We start from the raw sequence: 21714 nt of genomic DNA on the forward strand, positions 1-21714 counted from the left end.
TCTTGAAGGCCTTTTTAAAATATGAACAGTGCAATGAGATGGGATAGTAGCTCTTTTCATTTAAGAGAAAGACTCCTATAGTTGGCTCTTTTTTAAAATATATATATATATATATTGGTAGCTAAGGGCAAGAAAGTGTTTCAGTGGTAATGTGTCTTGAAACGCAAAATGAACTTTGCTGTCAGTGAAGCCAAAAACGCAGCAACAACTATACATCCAACCACCCCCTTTCTAGACCCGAAGTACATTACAGGCCCAAAGAACCGCTCAATGGGAAGGTTGTGCCTTAAAATCTGCCTCTTTGCTCTTGTTCTCTCTTTTGCTTAGACAAAAAACACCGTCCGCCATCTAAACGAGTTCGTCCATTACACTCCCCCATCAAAACCTCCTGGACCGCGCGTGGTCTCCTTGGGTCACTCTCGGCTGCGTAAATGGGGGAAAAAAATGTCCTTCCTCCATTTCTCCACGGCGAGAGGTAAACCGAGGCGTTGTTTTTTTGCGCTTTCCCCGCCTGCGCAGAGAAGGCAAAGCGCAGGGCCCGTTCCTCCGCGTTTGTTTGGGCGAGAAGGCGCCGTGAGAAAACGCGGGCAGACAATGGAGCCCGCCCCATCGGCGCGCCTCTGGATAGGCTGCAGGTCCAACTCTCCCGATTTAAACCTGGCCTCTGGGAGAAAGGAGAATCTCCTCCGAAATCTTCCCGCCTCCGACGCTGTTTCCCGCCTTTCTCTTCCTAGGACGAGGAGGCAGGAACAGAGAGTCCGTGGATGCCGGAGAGGACGTCTGTTGGAGCTTTGCTCCCGGAACCGGTGGCCTGTTGTTTTCTGTCCCCAGCTGCAAGAAGGAGCAAAGAAAGAGATGAAGGCACGTGGGTTGATCCCGCGCTTCCTTGCCAGGCGCCAACCAGCCTCTACCGAACCACTCGGGCACTCGCCGGGGTTTCTCGTGGGGAAAAATCAAGGTCCCAAAGCCTGTTGGGGTTACTCGTGGCATAAGTCTCACGGAGGGGAAGAACCGGTGTCTGTGCCATCTCAGACTGCAGATTGCTCCCTTTCATACGAGACAAGTCCCTGCACGTGGAAACTATAGCTCACCGCCTAGTTTCCCCCCTGCTGTGCTAGTTTTTCTATTCCCACTGGCTGTTTTTCTTTGTTGTTGTTGTTGTTGTTCTTTTTGTTAAAAATGCTTTATTTGGAAAAGTGTACCGTAGCTAGTCTGAAATGGCAAAGCAGGTTTACCAGGTCAGTGAGAAGATATACCCCCGATTAAAAAAACAATTAAGTTATTTCTTCAGTTGATTTCAATGGGATATAATAAATATATTTTCAATTAAATACGTTACAAGTGATTGCAAGCAGGTTAGAATGTCTCTACCTGAAACCATTATATACATACAGTTGGTCCACTGAGGAAATAATCTTGAACTTTATTTCACCTCCACCTTTACATAAAGCAGCATTCGTAGTAAAAATAAAAGATACTCCTCTTCATTATGTATGACCGGGTTTGCTCTTTTGAAAATCTCAGTGAAAATAAAACTCCGAGGCAGTTCAAGGGATACTAGCACAATTTTAAAAGTGCTTCACCTGCCATCCTTTTCTCAGCCCTTGATAACTGATGGGCATGGAATGAGTAATCCTTTGTGTAAACTGATACAGTATCTCTTTTAGAGTATTTGCTCAGATAAGTTTATTCACACATGCAAGCCACTACTTGGAAGCAGTTGACCAAGACTGAGCATGCATGTTCAAAGAAAATAATTGCTTAGCTAGGAACCCAGAACCATCAGAATATGTATGATAAATATGGAAAATTCAGGAAATTTGGGGCTGGGATCCAAACTCCAATGGAAGAAGGCTCTTCCCTCATTTGAAAAAAAGCTAATATTTGTCCTTTGTGTTCCACAGAGTATTTGAGAATACGTATTAACTTCAATTTCAGAGCTGTGAGATCTGTTCCATCAAAATATTCCTCCAATTTTACATCTTTATGTCTTTGTCTTTTTCCTTTCCTGACTCACCTGAAATAATTCTAGTTCCATTTACCCGCAATGAGTCTTTGGGATGAATTTATTCTTATCCCTACCAAAGTGGGTTTATTAAGATTTTATTACTCCTGGACTGAACTGAAGCTTTTATTATGTTGTAAAATTTTTATTAATGTATATTTAATAAATTATTTGGGTTATGCTTTATAGGTTAAAAGTAATAATGTCAGAAAAAAGAGGGTGGAAGAAGACAAGATGTGAAGAACAAATTCAGAACTACTTTGAGGTACCATCTAGCTGTCTCTCAAATGACTTTAATATCTTGTTATCCAAGGATTTTTTTCCCCTAGATATTTGTAAAACTGAGAAGCACTAAAGATGCATTATGCTTCTGTGTTTGATTTTTAAATCCTCCAGCATTCATCCTAAAATTATTTACTTTGAAATAAGATCTGCTAATTCTGTGAGCTTGTTTCAAGTGAGTCATTACTACAACTTCTTTTACTCATTTCCTACATTAAAAGCAGGCATGTAATGAGTGCATACTTAGTGTTTAAATACTGCTTTTTCCAATAGCTCACTAAAGTTTCAGCCTGGCCCCATATATCTGTCAGAAAAGACCAAGGTCAGGGAACCTGTTTCACAGTTCTCTCCCAGAACAAGTATTCTGCTTCTAATGTAATATTGTCATAAGACTTTAGAATTGAAGGATGGCTTGGCTTATGCTGACTTCATCTGTTGGAAGATGAAGTCACTGTACTTATGATGGAAAGACAACCCAGTCTGATGCATCAAGCTTACTCCTCACTTTCCTGACAGAACTTTGCAATTAAGAAATAAACTGAAATATATATTTTTTTCTCCAACTTCCTAATCTCATATCCTTGTAAAATTATTTATTTTATCCTAGCTAGATGGCAGCATCTAGTCAAACTTTGCTGGTCAGAAACAACTAAACTGGGATTTGGTTAATATTTGGATGGGAAACTACCAAGAAATACCATGGCTACAGAATAGATTGGGAGATACATACATACATACATACATACATACATACATACATACATACATACATAACTTTCATGCAAATGTATTAAATGAGATGATATAAACCAGTCAATGTGGCTTTATTATCTTCTCAAATGCTATAATGATATACAATGATAAAACTGATTTAAAACTAAGCTGACATATTCTCATCTCTGACTGAATTATATCAAGACTTTAAAGAAGCAGTTTTACCAATGTCATATGTGTATCTAAGACTTCCTTTATGAATAAACTGGCTATTTAATTCTCAGCTAGGTCACACCTTTAAAAACTACTTGTATATGGATTAGAGGCAATGTAAGTACTCAATTGATAGGAAGAAAAACAAATAAAGGCAAGTCTTAACACAATTGTCAACACAAGAAAAGTCAGACCAACTCTACTTTTGAATTTATTTAGAATCCCAACAGTAATCTTCCAAGGAAGAAATGATTTGGTTTGATCAGAGTGGCAGCAGTGCACAAGGATGTACAGTAGGGGACAGTTTCTTCTATGTGTTTCATTCTACCAGGGTAAAAGGCAGTGGTGAAATCCGAACCGGTTTGCTACCGGTTCTCTGGTCACGCATGTGCACTGTGCACCAAACACATTGTGTGCACACTATGCATCAAATGCGCGCTCTGCCTGTGCGCATGCACAGTATGCGCCAAAAGGAGGCTTGGCAAGATAAGTAGAAGCGAGGGGATCAGCTGTGGTGCACGATTTAGCTTCGCTAGAAAGCAGGATATCCTGCTTTCTAGCAAAGCTAAACCGCTGCACAGCTGATCATTGCCCTCCCACTCTGTTCTACTTACCTTCCCAAGCCTCCTTTTGGCACGTGCGCAGTACGCGCCAAAAGGAGGCTTGGGAAGGTAAGTAGAACAGTGAGGCGGGGATAAGCTGTGGTGCGTGATTTAGCTTTGCTAGAAAGCAGGATTTCCTGCTTTCTAGCAAAGTTAAACCCTGCTGCACAGCTGATCGTCGGAAATACCAGTTTGGAGGAACCAGTAGCTTTTTAAACGGCTAGTTCAACAGAACCCGTAGCTTTTTTTTACTACCGGTTCTCCCGAACCAGTAGTTTTTATCACTACCGGTTCGCCCAAACCGGAGATTTAATAGAAGATAGATTTAATAGATTTGATAGAAGGGGAATGTAGCCATGAGGGATATTTAAAGCAGGACATAGAACATAAAGTAATAGAGCTGTAATGGGACCTTGAAAGTCTTCTAATCCAATCCCCTGCTCAAGCAGGAGACCCTATATCATTCCAGGCAAATCTTGAAAACCTCCAGTGATGGAGCACCCACAACTTCTGGAGATAAGCCATTCCATTGATCAATTGTTCTCACTGTCAGGAAATTTCTCCTTAGTTCTAGGTTGAATCACCCTTTGGTAATCTTCCATCTGTTACTTCTTGTCCTGCCCTCAGGTACTTTGGAGAATAGGTCAACCCCCTGTTCTCTGTCAGAGCCGCTCAAGTATTAAAACACTGCTATATCACCACTGCTCTGTCTCTTCATTACACTAACCATATCTACATCCCTCAATCGTTTGTTTTAAGCTTCAGTCCCTTAATCATGTTGGACCCTGATATTGTATAGCTATGAATGAGTGCAAATATCTGGGAAGATAAAAGTGGACAGATATTCCTACAAGGTAAGAATTGTTTACTGATAGTGACATTTACACTGGGATATGCCTTTATTAGTCGGAAAACTGTACTAAGGTCTGCTGCATTGGGAAAAGAACTTTAGATTAAGTTGTTTAATTGTATACGTTAATGGGGTTAGAGTTTTATTAGGAGAAAGCAGTATTCTTGGATAGTTATTGTTTTATTTACCATTTTAAGCTACAGTTTTATAAACCTACAGTTTTAGGTGCATTAGGACAATGCTGGAATGGTCCATTTGCAAGACACTAAATCACAATACCAAATATTACTTAGATATTTTCCTCTTATAGAAGCCAAGCACAGTGCTTTCAATTATTCGCTGCATTCACTTGGTGGTTGAATTTGACTTTAAATTAGAAAGGAAAAGGACCCTATAGACAGATTTACAGACACACTTTGAAGCACTTTGTTAGTTCCTGAAACACGAGAGTTGGGTCTTACTTTGATGCTACCAAATGGACAGTAGAGTGGTTTGAGTGATTAATTTTCCTTAAATTGTTTCCAATTTTGGTAGTGACAGTGGGCTGATGTGCCTACCAATATAGCAAACTGATGTGGTAACCAGATATTTCAGATTATAACTGCAAATAGAACATGTCTTGATAGAACATTGTAAGCAGATAGGACATATAAGGAGATTAGATAAATTGAAGCCAAAGGAAGTCTATGAGAATAGACATAGTAATAGACATAGTAGCACTATGAGAATTTGGAAGACTGAGACTGAAAGAGCTGTCCTTTGCCCCCAACATTAGAAGGAGATGTCACCAGGTATATCAGAAATGCAAGGGGTGAAAATCGAAGAAGAGCTTCAAGTTTTTGCAGCTTCAGTCCTATACATGGCAGTATGCATCATTAAATTGTAGAAAGGTCACCATTTATTCGATCAGTAGGGGGTGGATAGCCTTGGTTTTTCTAGCTAAAATTCAGGAATGGATAGGCAACCCCAAGCATATTAGATTTCAAAAGACACTAGAAAGATGGTCCTATGAATGAATCATAAAGTCAGATTGTAAAGTCCCAGTTCCCCCAAATATACAGAAATGTTTAGCTACACAGTGGTTGAATATTTCCTCCATAATTAATTATTTTTGGCAGCAAGCATTGTGCTTTGGGGTGGTGCATTTCTAACGGGAATTATTGACCCAATTTGAAATGGGCAAATCTTAGCAAAGTTTTAGGAAGCAGTTTGCCTCCTAGGAAAACCCACCAGAAAAGCAAAATGACCTCTCTGCTATTACTATTGACAACTGAGGATACAGATTTTTGTCATGCAAAAGTTGGGTGTCTCCTTTCTGTGTTATTAATGTATATTAATGAACAGTCTGTGATCAACCACCACTTTTGATCAGTAACTGAGTTCTGATTGCCTTCAGAGTTTATACATCACATTGATTCTGAATTGGGACTACAGCCATGGCAACTGCATTTTGCTTCAAGAAGATTCATTTTGTGAGATAATGTTATTTGGTGCTTTCAAAAAATATATATGGCCCCTGCATCATTGATGATTCATGCGGCCAAAATGGATAGTTTATGAAAAGTTCTGATTTTTGACAGGAAGGTTGCCTTCCCAGGAACAGGTACAAATCCTCAATTTGGTCCTATTGTGGAGTTCCAGGTGAAATGGAGGCTGCAGGGTATTGTAATTGGACCTTGTTGAAGTGGCACTCATAGGCATGTAAGCAGGCAAGCAATGGTGACATCTCATGACCCTGCCATCTAAAAAAGTGGGTCAGCATCATCGCCAAGATTAAGGCCCTGAATGGCCTTAGAGGAGGATTTGGCAAGTGTCTTAAGTGCGGTGGCTGAAGATATATAGTCTAGTAGGAGATGCCACCCAGAATAAGATGAAAAGTAAGGGGGTAGGTGTGGAGATCCCAATTGTTTAAACGGAACTCAACATATGTAAAAAAAGGGTTTTAGAAACTTTTAGAATGTTTAAAGGATTGGGCACTTTTTGCAACATCCAAGAATTGCAAAAACTTTATGAGAAGCATGACATTAATTTGTTGAATAAAGGAGATCTGCATATATTTAGACATTTGCCATTCTGCAACTGTTGAATAAACCAAGTTAGCACTAAAAGCTCTTTTATGGTGTATGAGGGTTCTTGGGATCTGTAATCTAAGATTATAGATAATAGGGCAGAGAGACGCTCTTTGGTCTTGAATATCTCATCTATTTAAATTAGGCAATTTAACAGGTAACAATATAGGAGAGCACCCCTCAAGTCAAGAAGGGATGGCCAAAGTGTAGGAACAGATTTAACACTGCCTTGATTCATCCTTAGGCTAATTGTAGAACAAAAATTGGGCAGGGGGCAGGACTGGAAGACCTCCAAGGTCCCTGCCAAATCTATTCTGTATTCACACCAGCACAGATCTCAGTAGCAGTTCTCCTTGCATTAATGCAAGTAAGTGCAGTTTCTATATTGGTTGGAATTTACTTTCATTTTAAGTTTTATAGGACAAAGGGAGGAGTGGGTGATTTTAATTTAAATGTATTGTTAGCGTTACAGTTGGTAAGTATAAGTAGTCTTTGACTTATGACCACAACTGAGCCCAAAATTCCTGTTGTTAAGCAAGACATTTGTTAAGTGAATTTTGTCCCATTTTATGACCTTTCTTGCCACAGTTGTTAAGTGAACCACTGCAGTTGTTAAGTTAGTAACACTACTGTTAAGTGAATCTGGCTTCCCCATTGATTTTGCTTGCTAGAATGTCACAAAAGGTAATCACATGACCCCAGGACATTGCAACCATCATAAATATGAGTCAGTTGTCAAGAGTCTGAATTTTGATCATAAGACCATGGGGATGCTGCAATGGACCGAAGAATAGAATAGAATAGAATTTTTTATTGGCCAAGTGTGATTGGACACACAAAGAACTTGTCTTGGTGCATATGCTCTCAGTGTACCTAAAAGAAAAGATACGTTCATCAAGAATCATAAGGTACAACACTTAAGCATCAAAAATAGCCATAAGTCACTTTTTTTTTGGTGCTGTTGTAACTTCAAACAGTCACTAAATGAACTGTTGTAAATTGAGGACTACCTGTACTTGAAAGGTATATTCCAACAGAGGTAATCTGGAAAATTATAGTGAAGCACAAAAATTTTGCATAAGAACCTTCAGTGTTATAGATTCAGATTTCACAATGTTTATATTGCGTTAGAATTTCCAGGACCTATAGGGTAAGTCCCTATTCAGAAAGTGTTAGAGGGGTAAGAGTAAGAAAATGTTATGCCCAAAACTCATGACTGGTTAGGTAATAAGTGGCAGACCCCTTTGTCAGATTTTTGCTGCTTTCCTCATGTGTGAGGGCATAATTGATATTAGGCTCATTGATATTAGCAGATTGTTTCTGCTGGCTCCATTTAAAAACAAATGGCACTTCATTGATTTTGTACACATTGCCTGCATCGTGGAAGCCTTTCAAATAAAACAGCAGCCTGGCATAGCAGTATCCTCCAAGCCTGGCATCAGAGCTTTCCCCCAAGCAGTTTTGTACTCTTGCCAAGTTTTGTGGATTGTGCAAATTGCAAAGCCCAGCAAAATAAATATGTTTTCCACTGAGTTTTATCTAGAACAGATGATACCAATTGGAAGCTTAAAAAGAAACATACTTTGAATTTATGGAAATTCATCTTCCTATCTAATCCCCAAACAACTAGGAGACGTTTAGGGAAAATCAAAGAGTCTTCACTGCTTGTGAAAACCTTTGCTTACTGAAGTCAGTGTGCATAAGTAAACTCAAGTCAACATAGAGCAACCTCATTTAACTTGGCACTTCTCTCAGCTCAATGTCCCACCCCTAAGCCTGTCCTGCTTCAACATTTACCAGCAGTAAAGAAGCAAGGCTTACTGGAAATACCAAACAGTTTGTGGCACCTACTAGATTTCCACAAGTGAGGAAGGACACTTTAAAATGAAAAAGATCTCCTTATAGCAGGAAAAATGCACAAAAGCTATCCACCAAGATACCATGGATAATTTGTATAAGGCTGATTTTTTAAAAATTATATTACAGGAGAACAAGAAAGGGAAAATGAACCACATTTTCTTTAAAATAGTTGATCTCTATTAATTTCCAAAACCAGTTGGACCACGCTGTTAGAAAAAAAAAAAAAAGCTCAATTTGATATGAACATTTCAAAGATACTAACATTTCAGTATTAACATTTTAGGTAAAATTATTAGTTTTAATAAATTATGCTTTTTTCTCCTCCAAACTAAACAGAGAAATTGAAAATTCACAAATATGTGAAATACTCAAGTAAATGTTACTCACACAACCTTCCTTCCAAATGAAGATTATCTCCCTGTGAATAGGGTGAAACCTCCAGTCAAATCAAAAGCATTTTTATAATCCAGTGAATGTGCAAACTGGGCCAGTGAGGTAGAAATGTTAGTCAGGAAAAGCTAACAGAATTCAAAGCAGAACTATTTGAAAATATGTCCTTCAGTGAGATTTACTTCCTCATAAGAAAAAAAAAATCTGAATCTATGAACATGGAAGAGAAGGAAAAGAAGCATACAGGAAGGAAAGATCCATAAAACAACAAAGTAATATCTAATATGCTTAGATTTTAAAAATAAATGTATTGTTTATTTTAATTCAAATATTTTTAAAAAGTAGCAGTTCTCCTTGTTTATTGGCAACGGAACTTTAATAGGACTGACTAAATCTTGATATTTTTATTGCTGTAGAAAATGTCTTTCTCTTTGTGAAGATTAATGGTGGATTTGTTTCATGAAAACAATAAACTTCTGTATATTGCAATTATTATTTTTTAAATCAATTAATTCTTGCATTTGTGAAGAGATGTGGTATATTCTGCAGCTATTTATTTTTCTTTCGTGAACTGCATAAATAAACATGAAATACATGCTCCAATGCTACTTTGCTCAATGCATTATAAGGGACTAATGTTTAGGAATGACTAGAAGACTGAAGTTTTTGCTAGACTGCTTTTCTTTTATATAAGCAACTGACAATTATAGTCAGGTATGTGTGTGTGTATTACATATTTTTGTACATATTTATAATTGAGGAAGGAATGATTTTATTGTATTTTCCAAATATGCTCATAGTGTATTAATGTATTAATGTGTGTTAATGTATTAATACTGTTGCCTTATTCTTTAGGTCAAGAGTATTAGTCATAGAAAATGTAAGAAATAATATACAGACTTTGTTATGTAGAATCATGCTTAGATTTGCACCATACAGTTCAAATTACTGTAATAGAAACATTAAGAGATGAGATGTATGAGAATTGACCTGCTTCATTTTGACTGGGACAAGCTTCAGCTTACAAATACTTTATAGTACTATCTGGAAGGCAAGAGCCATAGAACACAACACAATCTTTGCTCAGGCAGCAATGTTTTTTTATATCGGCACCTTCCTTTTTATGTTCCTGTTTCCAAAGTCTTAGAGACTACTTTCACATGTGCAGGACACTTCATTTCAGTGCCATCAATCAGTGTCAATTATCTTGCAGCCTAAATGACACTTCAATCTAATACCCTAAAAGGGACCACACGCAGCTAGTGACTATTGCATAATAATTGTAAGGAAAATAAAAGGTGTAGCTGTTTTTTGAGAGAGAGAGAGAGAGAGAGAGAGAGAGAGAGAGAGAGAGAGAGAGAGAGAGAGAGAGAGAGAGAGTAGTTCTGTGCAAGGGATAAGAAAATATTTAGGTAGGATGGAATTTCTTTTTCCAGTCAGAAAGCACCTCCAATTATTTAACTTCTGATAACTGAATAGTAACAGCACTTTCAACAGAAGGAAATTCTTTCTGGTGAGGATAACAATAATTGACAAGAAATCACAGAGGGTTTGTTTGCTGAAAGCAAGACTCTGTTTCAATGAAGTTAAAAGTATGGAACATTTTCAAAAGACACTTTAAAAAAAAAAGACCTTCACCTGCCATGTTTTACTCGATACTTGTTAACTGATTATCTGATTGGCTTCCAATGAATAATACTTTGTGTAGACCAATGCAGTATTTCTTTTAGAATGTTGCTGAATGATACTTTATGCATACATAATAGCCACATCTTGGAAATAGTTGACAAAGACTGACCACGCACATTCTAAGAAAGGTATAGCTCAGCTAGAAATTCAGAACCACCAAAATGAATGATAAGCATAGGAACTACAGGGGACATGAATGTACAGTAGAACATAATGTGCATGAAGTCTTTTTAACCCCTCTTGCCACTGCCCAAGAAAGCTGTGCCTCCCTTTCATCTTTGCTTACCTTCTCTGGAGAGATGTTTGAAAGCCACAGTGGAAGCCAGTTCTGTACCATGAACAGCTACTCCAGGTCCGTGGTGATGAGCCAAGGGGTTACCTTGGGTCTGCCAGTGGTGATGAGATGGACTTAAGTAGCTTCCTCCTGGCCCTCCATAAACGCCAGGTTGGTTTGATGATGGATAGGCACAAGGGGACAGGAAAGGACTCACAGCCGAGAGCCCTGGAGGGGGCTGCAAAGAAAAAAAAATGCATGTGGAAAAATGGGGAGCTTTAGGAAGAGAGGTCATACTCCAGCATGGATTTGCCATTCCTGCTCTGATTCTAATTACATGAATGGGGAACTAAATTAAATTATCTTTTCAAGTTCACTTCACTTCCAAATAAGGATCTAGAGAATGAAATTAAATTGAAGAGGAATGCGAAAAACCTGCACAGCAAAACATGCACTAGTAATTCTTGATCTCAGTTCATGCAGTTCATGATCTCAGTTTGAATAATCACGGAAGCTGGTGCAAGGAAATATATAGATTATTATCCCAAAAAAGGGTAAATTTTATGAAATTATAAAGCTAAATATATCAATAACAATAACCAGAAGCTGCTCTAGGGTTGTGCCTGTGTCATTTCCTCCTTTGGCTTACAAAGCAGAAGCCTCAGTTGTTGCCAGACTAATTTACAATATTTTAAATCTGATATTAGGAGTAATCATTGCTATAATCACATTAAGTACATATAATTTCAATTCAAAGGTGAAATTAGTCTTTGTTGGGGGCATCACCCATTGCTTTTAAAAGCAGCCAGCAGCCCTTGAGGGACAACGCTGTGCGTATTCTTGGTGCAAGGACAGAAATCAAGTAGGGCTCCATTCCCTCCACTTCAGCCGGGTGCCATCAGCCTGCCAGTCCCTAATATGAGTTCGCTTTAAAGGGAGAACTAGATTAGAATAATCTTGTGGGAGTTTTTTTTTTTATTGCAATTTGTTTTGTTTTCCGGGATCTTGGCTCAATACCTGTTTACTGCTATTTCAGAAACATAGTTTTCCTTATATGATAAAGATTTTACAGGATAATCCCTGCTTTGCTTCTCCTTTTTCCTTTCCCCCACGCCCCACCCCACTCCACTTCCTGGCCACAGACACAGCCCTGTGCAGCCCTTCCTGCTATTGTATTCCCAAAGGGCTGGACTGTTACCTGGGGGTATTTAATGTCTGCTTCTGATGCTGATTTGTCAAGTGCATTGACACCGTGCCCAGCAGGAGGGAAGGTGGTTCTATTCACACTTGGCCAGTCTTCGAGTTTGGGAGGGTAGGCAGAACCATCTGTCCCAGCTAGAACACCTAGGATGGGAGAGATTGGGGGATATATTAGCAGCCAGAAAAGTGATGGCCTGTCCCAAGACCCATTGGCTCCCTTATCCACACTTACTTCCTGGGTGATAACTCACCTTTTCAGAGATCTCTGTTAAGCTCTATGAAGTCTCTAGAGGTCAATAAAAATAACCCATTAGGCTCCAGAGACATTGCCTGGGCCTCACATCAAATCAGAGTGATGTGGGCTTTTTAAGGATGCAGGTAAAGAAGAATCTCATGCCAAATTGCAGAGGAAAAGATAACATCAAACATTTGCTTTATTAGAGAACTGGAAAGAGATTCAATGGTGATCTCTTCCTTGCACCCCACTCCACTCCCAGAGTTTGCTTCCCTTCTCAATTTTCCCTGAAGCTAAAGGGTTTAATGTTCCCTAAGGCTAAAGGATTTGTATAAAATGGATTTTTATTTTGCCCGCACTGCAATGCCCTAGCCTTGTATAAAAAACTAGCAATAAATTCAATCCAGATTTATTTATGAAAAACTAATTCCCTTATCACTGCTGATTCTGTTTGGGTGGGAAGCATTTCAACAAAACACATCAGTGGATGGAAAGGAAACTGAGTTTACAGAAGACACTTAGGGTCACAAATGTCTTATGACTAACCTACATATTGAATTGGATCTGCACAGTAGGTAAAACTCAAGGTTGGAAATGAGAGAAGAGACAGTTAAAACTGCAAACAGCTTTGGCCAGCATTTCATTTAAAACATACTTATCCACCTCCGTGCCTATTTCATTACATGAACCAGGTTTTTTGGCTCTCATAACATTTAGGAGACTCTCAAGAGAGTGTTATTATAAATGGAAACAGGATTATAGTGAATTAGATACAAAGACCAGATATGTCCAAGTGCTTTTGGAGTGAAAGTGGGACGGAGTTTGTGTTTGGCATCTTTTTAATAGAGTTTTGGCATAGTTAGAATTAATTTACAGGAGAAGCTGGTACTGTCTGATCATTCTTTTTCTCTTTCTTTCTTTCTTTCTTTCTTTCTTTCTTTCTTTCTTTCTTTCTTTCTTTCTTTCTTCTTTCTTTTAGCAAACTAAGCCTAAGCTATGTGAATAGGTCCATTATATTGATTTTCTTTGATTGTTCTGGTTGAGGATGATGGAACTAATTGCAACACATCCAGATACCACTGGAAATACCAGAATCAAAGAGCTGATGGTATAATCTCTAGTATCTTTATTTATCGATCAGCCCTTGGGTCATGAATAAGGATACCTGAAAATCTGTAATCTAAAACGTGGATGGCACTTTTGAAAACATTACACAATTATCTATTCAAAGATGGGTTATTGAGTTATATAAAAGAACTTTCAAGTGCCTCTCACTGGTTTCATTTTGAAGCCGCAAAGTAGAACATTCTCTTCAGAAACTCAACAATTAAATTAAATTAAATGGCAACTTAAGGTTTCCTAGTAACAAAACAATGTAGATAACTACAGTCTAAAAATAGAAGACTCCCTAACACTAGCAGCCTCCTCTTTCTAAGAAAGAGTTTGTGAATACTTGGGATCTCAGTGATTGTAAAATCCATAAGAAGACAGAAATATGGAATGTAAAACAACTGAAAGACAAGTAATAGTATAAGAAGTGGAAAAGAAACCCCCTGTCAGATATTTGATCTTTCAGAAAATAATTGTGATATGAATTTGTTTCTGGAGACCACTTTTTCTTTTCTTTCTATTTTTCTAAAGGGAGAGGGGAGTGTAAGGGCTCGGAGTTTGTGGTTGGCAATCTCTCATCGCTACGAAAATATTTTCCACATTTTTTCATAAGAAGTTCAAGATGTCCAGGCCTTTTTTGCAACAGCAGCCAGAGTTCTGTCTGCTGAATTTTGTCCTCCCAGGTTGTTATAGCAGCAGCAAAAGCTCCCAGGAAGCAATGAGACATTAAGCAATGAGCAACTATGAAGATGGGATGTGAGAGCCACTTATTAAGCCCTACTTGGTTTTGAAGCTTGTATAGAGAACGGGTTCAACAATCTGAAGAGGTCATCTTCCACACCAGGCCTGCATGGCCCAGGGATCATGTCCTCTTATGGGGGAAACAACACAGACACATAAAGGACTGTCTTTTAGAATGGCCTGGAGAAGCAAGTCATTGCAAGCTGCACAATTATTCTTAAGGAATAGTCAGAAGTTTGACAAACTAAATAAAATATGTTCTTGAATTTGGTGTGCATATCAAAGGCATACATAATTTTGTTTAGAGCAGAAATGAATAACAAAACTACTAAGAAATATATAAAATATAATTGTGACTAATGCAGGCTTATTTTAGAATGAATATATTCAAAACTGGTTTGTTAAGACTTCCTGGGAATTCCAAAATGTGAACCGAGATACACTCGAAATGTCTCTAGTTATAAGCCAGATCTTTTCTTCTGCCTGCAGTGGTGATTGATGTCCTATAATAAAACCTATGAACTTAGAATAAAGGCTTCACAGTATGCATGGCCTGTGGACATGCTCTAGGAAAAAATGATATTAATCAGAGGTATTTCTCAAATTTCTTGGGTAAATTTCATTTGCCTTCTAAGTGACACTTGGTTTCTATGAGTGATAAATATACAGTCTTGATGGAGTTTTCAGGAGTTAAATAATTAGCCACCACATGCCTCATAGTTGGGAATAAACTCATAGTTGGGAATTGTGCACATGCATAAGACAAATAGAAAGGCACATTGTTTATAGTATTTTCAGAGCTCCAGCACTTAAATATAAAATCAAAGCAAGAAAACCCAATAAGGATATCCCAAATTTGTATATAATCCGTCCTCTTTCTTAATTGAAAATAAATTCACAAAACAGATCTACGGTAGAACATAGTAGTTTTACCTCCCTTAAATCATAACTCTCTGTCTGCAAATCAGGGACTGCTTTTCTTTTGTATTCTATAAATCGCCAGGAAAACCGAAGGCGGTTATTAATGAGCCTGATGGAGACAGCGACTCCGTCCTTTCGGCTGCTGGAAGGGGTGCTTCTACCTGGAGCCCCGCATCGCGCCCCATTCCCTGCTTAGGCCCCGGAGGGCCGGGTCAGATCCACTCACCGCTTTGCTCCATGAAGGTGCGGATGCCTAGGATGTTGCTGACCGAGTGCGCGGAAGGCCAGGAGCGGGGGAGGCTGACGTGAGCCGCGGAGACGGGAGCCGCTCCGGCGTGGCCGCCCATCTTAGTGCCGGAGGCTGAGACGGCGCTGGGGTAAGGGTACTGGTAGATGTGGTTGTAGGGCAGGGCCGGCTGCGGGGCAGGTTGTTTGCTGCCGCCGCCGCCGCCACTCGCGTCGTAGGGCGCGCCGGGCTGCGAAAGGCTGCCGATCTTGTTCCTCAGGATCCGACTAATGGAGCTCACCGAAGGCACGTTGTACTTGTCGCAGACGCCGTCGGCCAGCAAGCGGTCCCGAATCTCCCAGGCGAAGATCCCCGGGTCGCCCTGCTTGTAGTCTCGGATGTGCTTCACCACGTTGGGGGTGGTGACGCGGGGTTTGCTCCCGCCGATGGCGCCGGGCAGGATGGAGCCCGTCTCGTTGTAGCGGGCTAAAATCTTGCTCACGCAGCCGTGAGACACCCGCAGCTGCCGGCTGATGTCGCAGGGTCGGATGCCGAGCTGGGCCAGCTCCACGATCCGCAGGCGGATGGCGTTGGGCAGCGGCCTCCCGTTGACAAAGACGCCGCCGAGTTGGTTCACTTCGCCGTAGGTTTGCTCTGGAAAGAGCCGGAAGAGAGAAGGGGAGCGGGAGCTGACTAAGGGCTTGCGACCCAGGCGAGGGAAGGAGGCAGCGCTGCAGCGGGACGGTGGGCCGAGAGAGATTGGGAGGAGGGCGCCGGGGGCTCTTACTACGCCTAGGTTCAGCGAACGGATCTAGAGACTCGCCTGGGGCTACGGGAATGGACTGAAAGAGCCTTGGAAAATCAGTTATCTGAATTACCATAGACCGATAGATATTAGTTACACCTTATATATACCTGTGTGTGTGTGTGTGTGTGTACGCATATGTATGTGTATACACAGATAGATAGATAGATAGATAGATAGATAGATAGATAGATAGATAGATAGATAGATAGATAGATGCTAGATAGATAGATAGATAGATAGATAGATAGATAGATAGATAGATAGATAGAGTAACTCATGGAGTATATATCTGTGCTAATATATATAATAAGGAATAACTCATGGTATTCTCTGACTATTCCTTTTAAAGGGCAGGGCAATATAGTTTAAATGCTATATGTGGACGGAAATCTAATAATTGGTTAGAATAAGTCCTATTCCCAAACATGTCTTTCCAAAAGTTTATAAATAAATTTTAATTTGAACGTATCACTTGAATTCTGGCAACCTCTCAACAAAGTTCATTTTACAAGGAATGCCAATTCCTGTGCTTTCCTATATCAACCCCTGCGTTCAGGTACATCTGCTGCCTTCACACCTCTAGGTTCTCCACCACTTTAGTCCCTTCATTGGAGGGCTTTTCTAAGCGGGTGTCAAAATAACAAGTGTAAATATTAACCTCATAGTTTAATATAATGAATCCTCATGAGTTTAAGAAATTTCAAATATGTGATGTTAACCAAAGCCAATGATATTAATGGGTTATGATTCAATGATACGAACCTATGATCACCTGCGGAAAATGATTACATCTGAAATATAGAAATAAATTCCTATCATTGAAAGATAATCAGAAATATATATGATTCCTTAATAGGTTGAAATAAAAGGACAGAGCTCCTTCAAGACAACAAAATTAGAAATATCTGAATAGCCAAATAAACGAGCGATCTTTTAGGGTGCTTTTGATTGCAAATTAAAAAAAAATTTGTGGAAAACAATTTACCCACAATATCTAGCACCATATGAACTAAATATATTTAGAATATATTTAATCAGTCTTATACTGTAAGATGGCAAGCATATTATATTCTTATTTTGAAATATGTCTACATCTTAAATAATTCTGAAATGATGTCTTATGCAGTATGATAAATTCTTATAATGGTCATATGAGTACTATGTACAATCTACAGATTTATATTATTTTTACGAAGTGGCTAAAAGAAAAGGGCCCAACTTAGATGAGTAAACCTAAGAAAGCAAATGGAAATGCAATTGCTAACTGAAATCTCTAGGTTAGGAAAGGGTTTTCCACCGAATTGGAGTTCCTGGAAGAAGAAGGGAAGTTCTCCGGAGACAACTCTACTCTCTACTTAAAACGGATTTCTCATCCAAACCATCTCTGTTTAGCCGCCACACCGCGGGCACTCTATCCCGCATGCCCCCTCCCCCCACTTCTGGAGGCAGGAGCGCCTCCCCACTTCCTACCGCGGCTGAAACTGCGCCTTGCCAGTCGAGAGCAGCCGGCATCCCTTTCTAGCGGCTGGTCCCAGGTCCCTAGAACCGAAGAGGCCGAGGAGGACTCCCCTCCGCCTGCAGCTGCCTCCCTGCCAAGAGCAGCGCGACCGCTTCCTCCTCCTCCTCCTTCCACCCCGCCGCCCGAGCGCCTGCCTGCCCGCCCTTACCCATGGCCGGCGAGAAGTGGCGCCCGCCGATGTCCGTCCGCCCGGCGCATAGAGAGGTGAGCCGCGCTCCCGGGTCAGTTGGGAGTCGAGACCGGACTACACCCGCGCGTGGAGCTCCACGTCTGCTGCCGGGAGGGAAGCGGCGCAGCCGGTTTCAGTTCGGCTCAACTTGACGCGTCTCCCACGTCAAGCCGGAGGTGCCGCCGATGCAGCCCCGGCCCTTCATTGGCTCCTGCCGGCAGTTCCTGGTCCAGCCGGCCTGCAAGGGAGGCCCCGGGAGGTGCTGCGGGGCAGGGCTTGGCTGGGTTCCGCCCTGGCGGGGCTCGGAGCTCAGCCCCCTCCAGCTGACTCCGATTCAGAGACCCTGGGCGCCACAGCCAACGTCCCCCCCCCCAACTCCCCGGCACCAAGAGGCTCCTGCGGGGAAGGGAAGGGAAGGGAAGGAGGGAGGGAGGGAGGAGTGCCCCCCTTCTAACTCTTTTTCAACAGGGGGGGGGGCTTGAGCAAACTATCGTCCCTTGCGCTTTTCTTCAAGGATAGGAACAGACGTCCATTTGATGGAGCCCCGTCTTTGGCGGCCTTGCAAAGTAGGTAAGGTGATCAGTAGCCACCTGCAGGGCAGAGGAACCTCGACGAAAGCCTGCAGCGCTCCCTTGCACCCGTTGCTGCGTCTCAGCATTCATCGGATGACCATGAGGTCCGAGTGGAGCCCCTCATTTCAAAGGGGCTTTGGAACTATCAGGGATAACGGCCTTTCCTGCAAAGGCGCCTCACTTGTTTCTTGGGTTCCCGAGTTTAAGATGCGTTGAAAACACAAAGGAGGACGCTTCGCATTAGTTCACTCCTCCACCCATGGAGGTAAAGGCAAATAGCCCCTCGCCTGATTCTTAGTCTCCACATCCCACCACCCAGCTCCACTTCGGGCATATCTACTCACACCCTGCAGAGATTAGTGTCCATCAAGCTACGGAGAGTCGGAAAAGATACTATCACTCCAGGAGATCAGTTCAGACTTCCTGCCAGATAATGACCACCGGGTCTTTCTTCACTCCTCCCATCCCCCACCCCCACCCTCCGCTCCGTGCAGGGAAGTTTGACCGACTGCGAGGCTGCAAGTTAAAAATTGCATCCCAGCTCAATTCCTCAGAATAACGGCGGCTTTGATAGGTCTCCAACTTCTTGGCCGTTTTAATCGTTTCTCATCCTCCGAAGCACAATTTAAAAGTCATCTTTCTCCTGGGAAATTATACTTTCGGACTCTTCAGGAAATGTGGATGGAAGGTTATAACCATCACCGTTACCACCAGCACCCTGGTATTAAACATTTGAAACCTCAAAAAATGCATATTCGTTAAAGTGGAAAGGATTCGGAGCTAACGAGACGCCCTTTCGAGCAAAATCTCATTAATGCAAATTACCCTGGAAGTAATAAGGGTACTTACTGAGAAAAACCATATATCTATAAGGCCCCTCTTTTTCTAAAGGATCTAGGTATAATAAAACAGGGGTTTTGGAGCCTCTTGTAGGTGTTAACTTTGCTTTATTCGCGTTACTCTGGTGTAAGAGCCGGGTGGAATTGAGATTCGCACTCCGAGGGTGCCCGCAGGACTTAATTTTCCGCGGTTGCTTTGGATAGTAACCCAAAGCCTCCTCACTTGCACGCTTTCCCGTGTGCAATTGCTTGATTAGTCTGGGACCGCCTAACCATCCTGCACTGACCGCCGGCCACGAGAGACAGCCTTGTAGGACTGCGGGTGGCTTTCGGCAGAAGCTAAGGTTTCTGCACGGAAACCTGGTGGATGGAGCTTAATGAATTGCGGCATCCGTGGGTCACCGTGGCGACCCGTTGCCTGGGACACTAGCGCGGGTTATCTGGAAATCAGGATGGGGACAAGGAGATGGGAACTGAAAAACCGAGGAAATAGACGGACTGGAATTTTCTATTCAGACAGGCAGGTAAGAAAGAGAAAAAGAGAAAGATTCAGGTAAGCAATTGTGCAACACTGAACTTGTTGGGAACGCTAATGGGCGAGGGTTAGGGCCACGGATTTCATGTGTAACCTTTATTTGACAAGACGCGCGAGGACTGGTCTTGTCACCTGTCTGCCTCTAGAAAAGTCCTTGGGCATTCGAGATTGACTCGGTGACGGTCCCTAGATCTGGTGTAAACTTTATTTACATGCATAACTTACGCAGATGAAAGGACTGAAAGTGGCAAAATGTTCCAGTCGAGGATATCGATTATTTATTTTTGCAAAGCACACGTATACAGAGAGAAAAAGAGGGGCTCTTTTTGAAAGGAGTCAGAATGAGGGTGGGAAAGCAGAAATCAATATACTGAGCATCAAAATAAAATTAGCCAGGCCCGAAATCCATCCTCAGCAAATTTCTTTCATGGTGACCTTTTTCACGCCAGTAACGTGCTTGGCAGTTTTTTTTCTTTTTCCTTAACAATTATTCCTATTGCTTTCCATTGAAGGCTTGAATAGCATTGTAGACTTCGAGGTTTCCTTTTCCTTCCTCGGAGGATAATTCAGGGCTGCGCCTTCAGTGGAATCTATGCCTTCTCATTAAATGTGCACAAGATTTGCTCAGAATAATCCTTAGCCTAACTTCATTCTTTCCATGTTGCAATCCAGCCTCTTCTTCCCCCAATTCATTTTTATTTCGGACGGTGTCGTTTTTCCTCAATTCCCGGTTTATTACCTGGAGAGTGTGATCATCTAAGGCTGTAACATCAAATCTGCACTTTCTTGCCTTGAACTGGATCGTGACTTTGACTTCGGTCTAGACAAGCACCGGACTGAGCTTCATTTGGACTGTTGTGAGTTGCGGGCATTGGGCGGAAGGTCTTTCCGACAAGGTACGATTTCATCCCTGAGTGTAATTCCCAGGGCCAGTTTCCTCCAGCCCTTTTGGCATTAATCAAGTCAGAGAGGACGCGTGAGAACTCTGGAGGGTCGTATTCTCCGTTCTTTGCTTCGGTCCTCCGGAGGCTTCCCTGGGAAAACAGCGGCCCTGATGCGCAAAGCAGGCCCTCTCGCTCTGGATGGTTGGCAGGCCTCCCCGCCCTCCTACCGCGGCAGAGAGCTCCTCTTGCCGATCGGGACCCGATCAGCGCCACGGTCGCGCGAAGTTGCCCCACAACTGAGAGCGGCCTTGGGAAGGTGCGCCGATTAAGGCTTCCGCGGTGGTTGCTTCCCTCCCGCCTCTCCGCTTGCCTGGCGGATAGCAGCCTGAGAAGGCCACGGGCTCCCCCTCCTTCCCGCCGCCGCCCAACCGGCTGCTTCTTACCCATGGCCGGCGAGGAAAGGCGCCCGCCGAAGCTCGCCGGCCGAGCATATCGAGAAGTGAGCCGAGCTCCCGGACCACCTCAGAGTCGCGGCCGCGCTAAACCCGCGGCCCGCGCTCCAGCGCTCCACATCGGCTGGCCGGGAAGGGAGCCCCGCGGCCTCGTTACAGCTTGGCTCAGCTTAACGCAACTCGCAAACCGAGCCGGAGGTGCCGTCGATGCGGCCCCGGCCCTTCATTGGCTCCTGCCGGCAGTTCCTGGTCCAGCCGACCTGCAAGGGATGTCCCGGGAGGCGCAGCGGGGCAGGGCTTGGCTGGGTTCCGCCCCGGCGGAGCTCGGAATTCAGCTCCCTCCAGCTTACTCGGTCCCAGAGACCCTGGGCGCCGCAGAGGACGCCCCCGCCCCACCCCCCCGGCTCCCTCCGAGGGAGGGAGGATTTATCCCCCACTCTAGCAGCCCTGTCTTTTTTCCCTGGGTGTCGTTTTCTCTATTCTCCCGGGAAAGAAGCCATTTTCCTTGGGGAGACCCCCAGTGCTGGCATCCTGCAAGGTGGTTGGAATTGTTAG

At 42.4% G+C, this 21714-nt stretch overlaps 1 protein-coding gene across 1 annotated transcript; it reads right to left on the reverse strand.

The window, feature by feature from the left end:
• Window positions 1-730: 730 nt before the first annotated feature.
• Window positions 731-21198, reverse strand: PAX1 (paired box 1). Its single transcript, XM_070941006.1, has 5 exons — window positions 21078-21198; window positions 15382-16035; window positions 12147-12292; window positions 10961-11186; window positions 731-831 (listed from the first exon to the last, which is right to left on the reverse strand). Exons 1-5 carry the CDS (start codon window positions 21196-21198, stop codon window positions 731-733), a joined length of 1248 nt encoding a protein of 415 aa, XP_070797107.1.
• Between the last annotated feature and the right edge of the window lie 516 nt (window positions 21199-21714).

This window comes from Pituophis catenifer, unplaced genomic scaffold, assembly GCF_029215685.1.
Source record: "Pituophis catenifer annectens isolate HBS135680 unplaced genomic scaffold, rPitCat1.0.hap2 SCAF_3, whole genome shotgun sequence".
Classification (NCBI taxonomy): Eukaryota; Metazoa; Chordata; class Lepidosauria; order Squamata; family Colubridae; genus Pituophis; species Pituophis catenifer.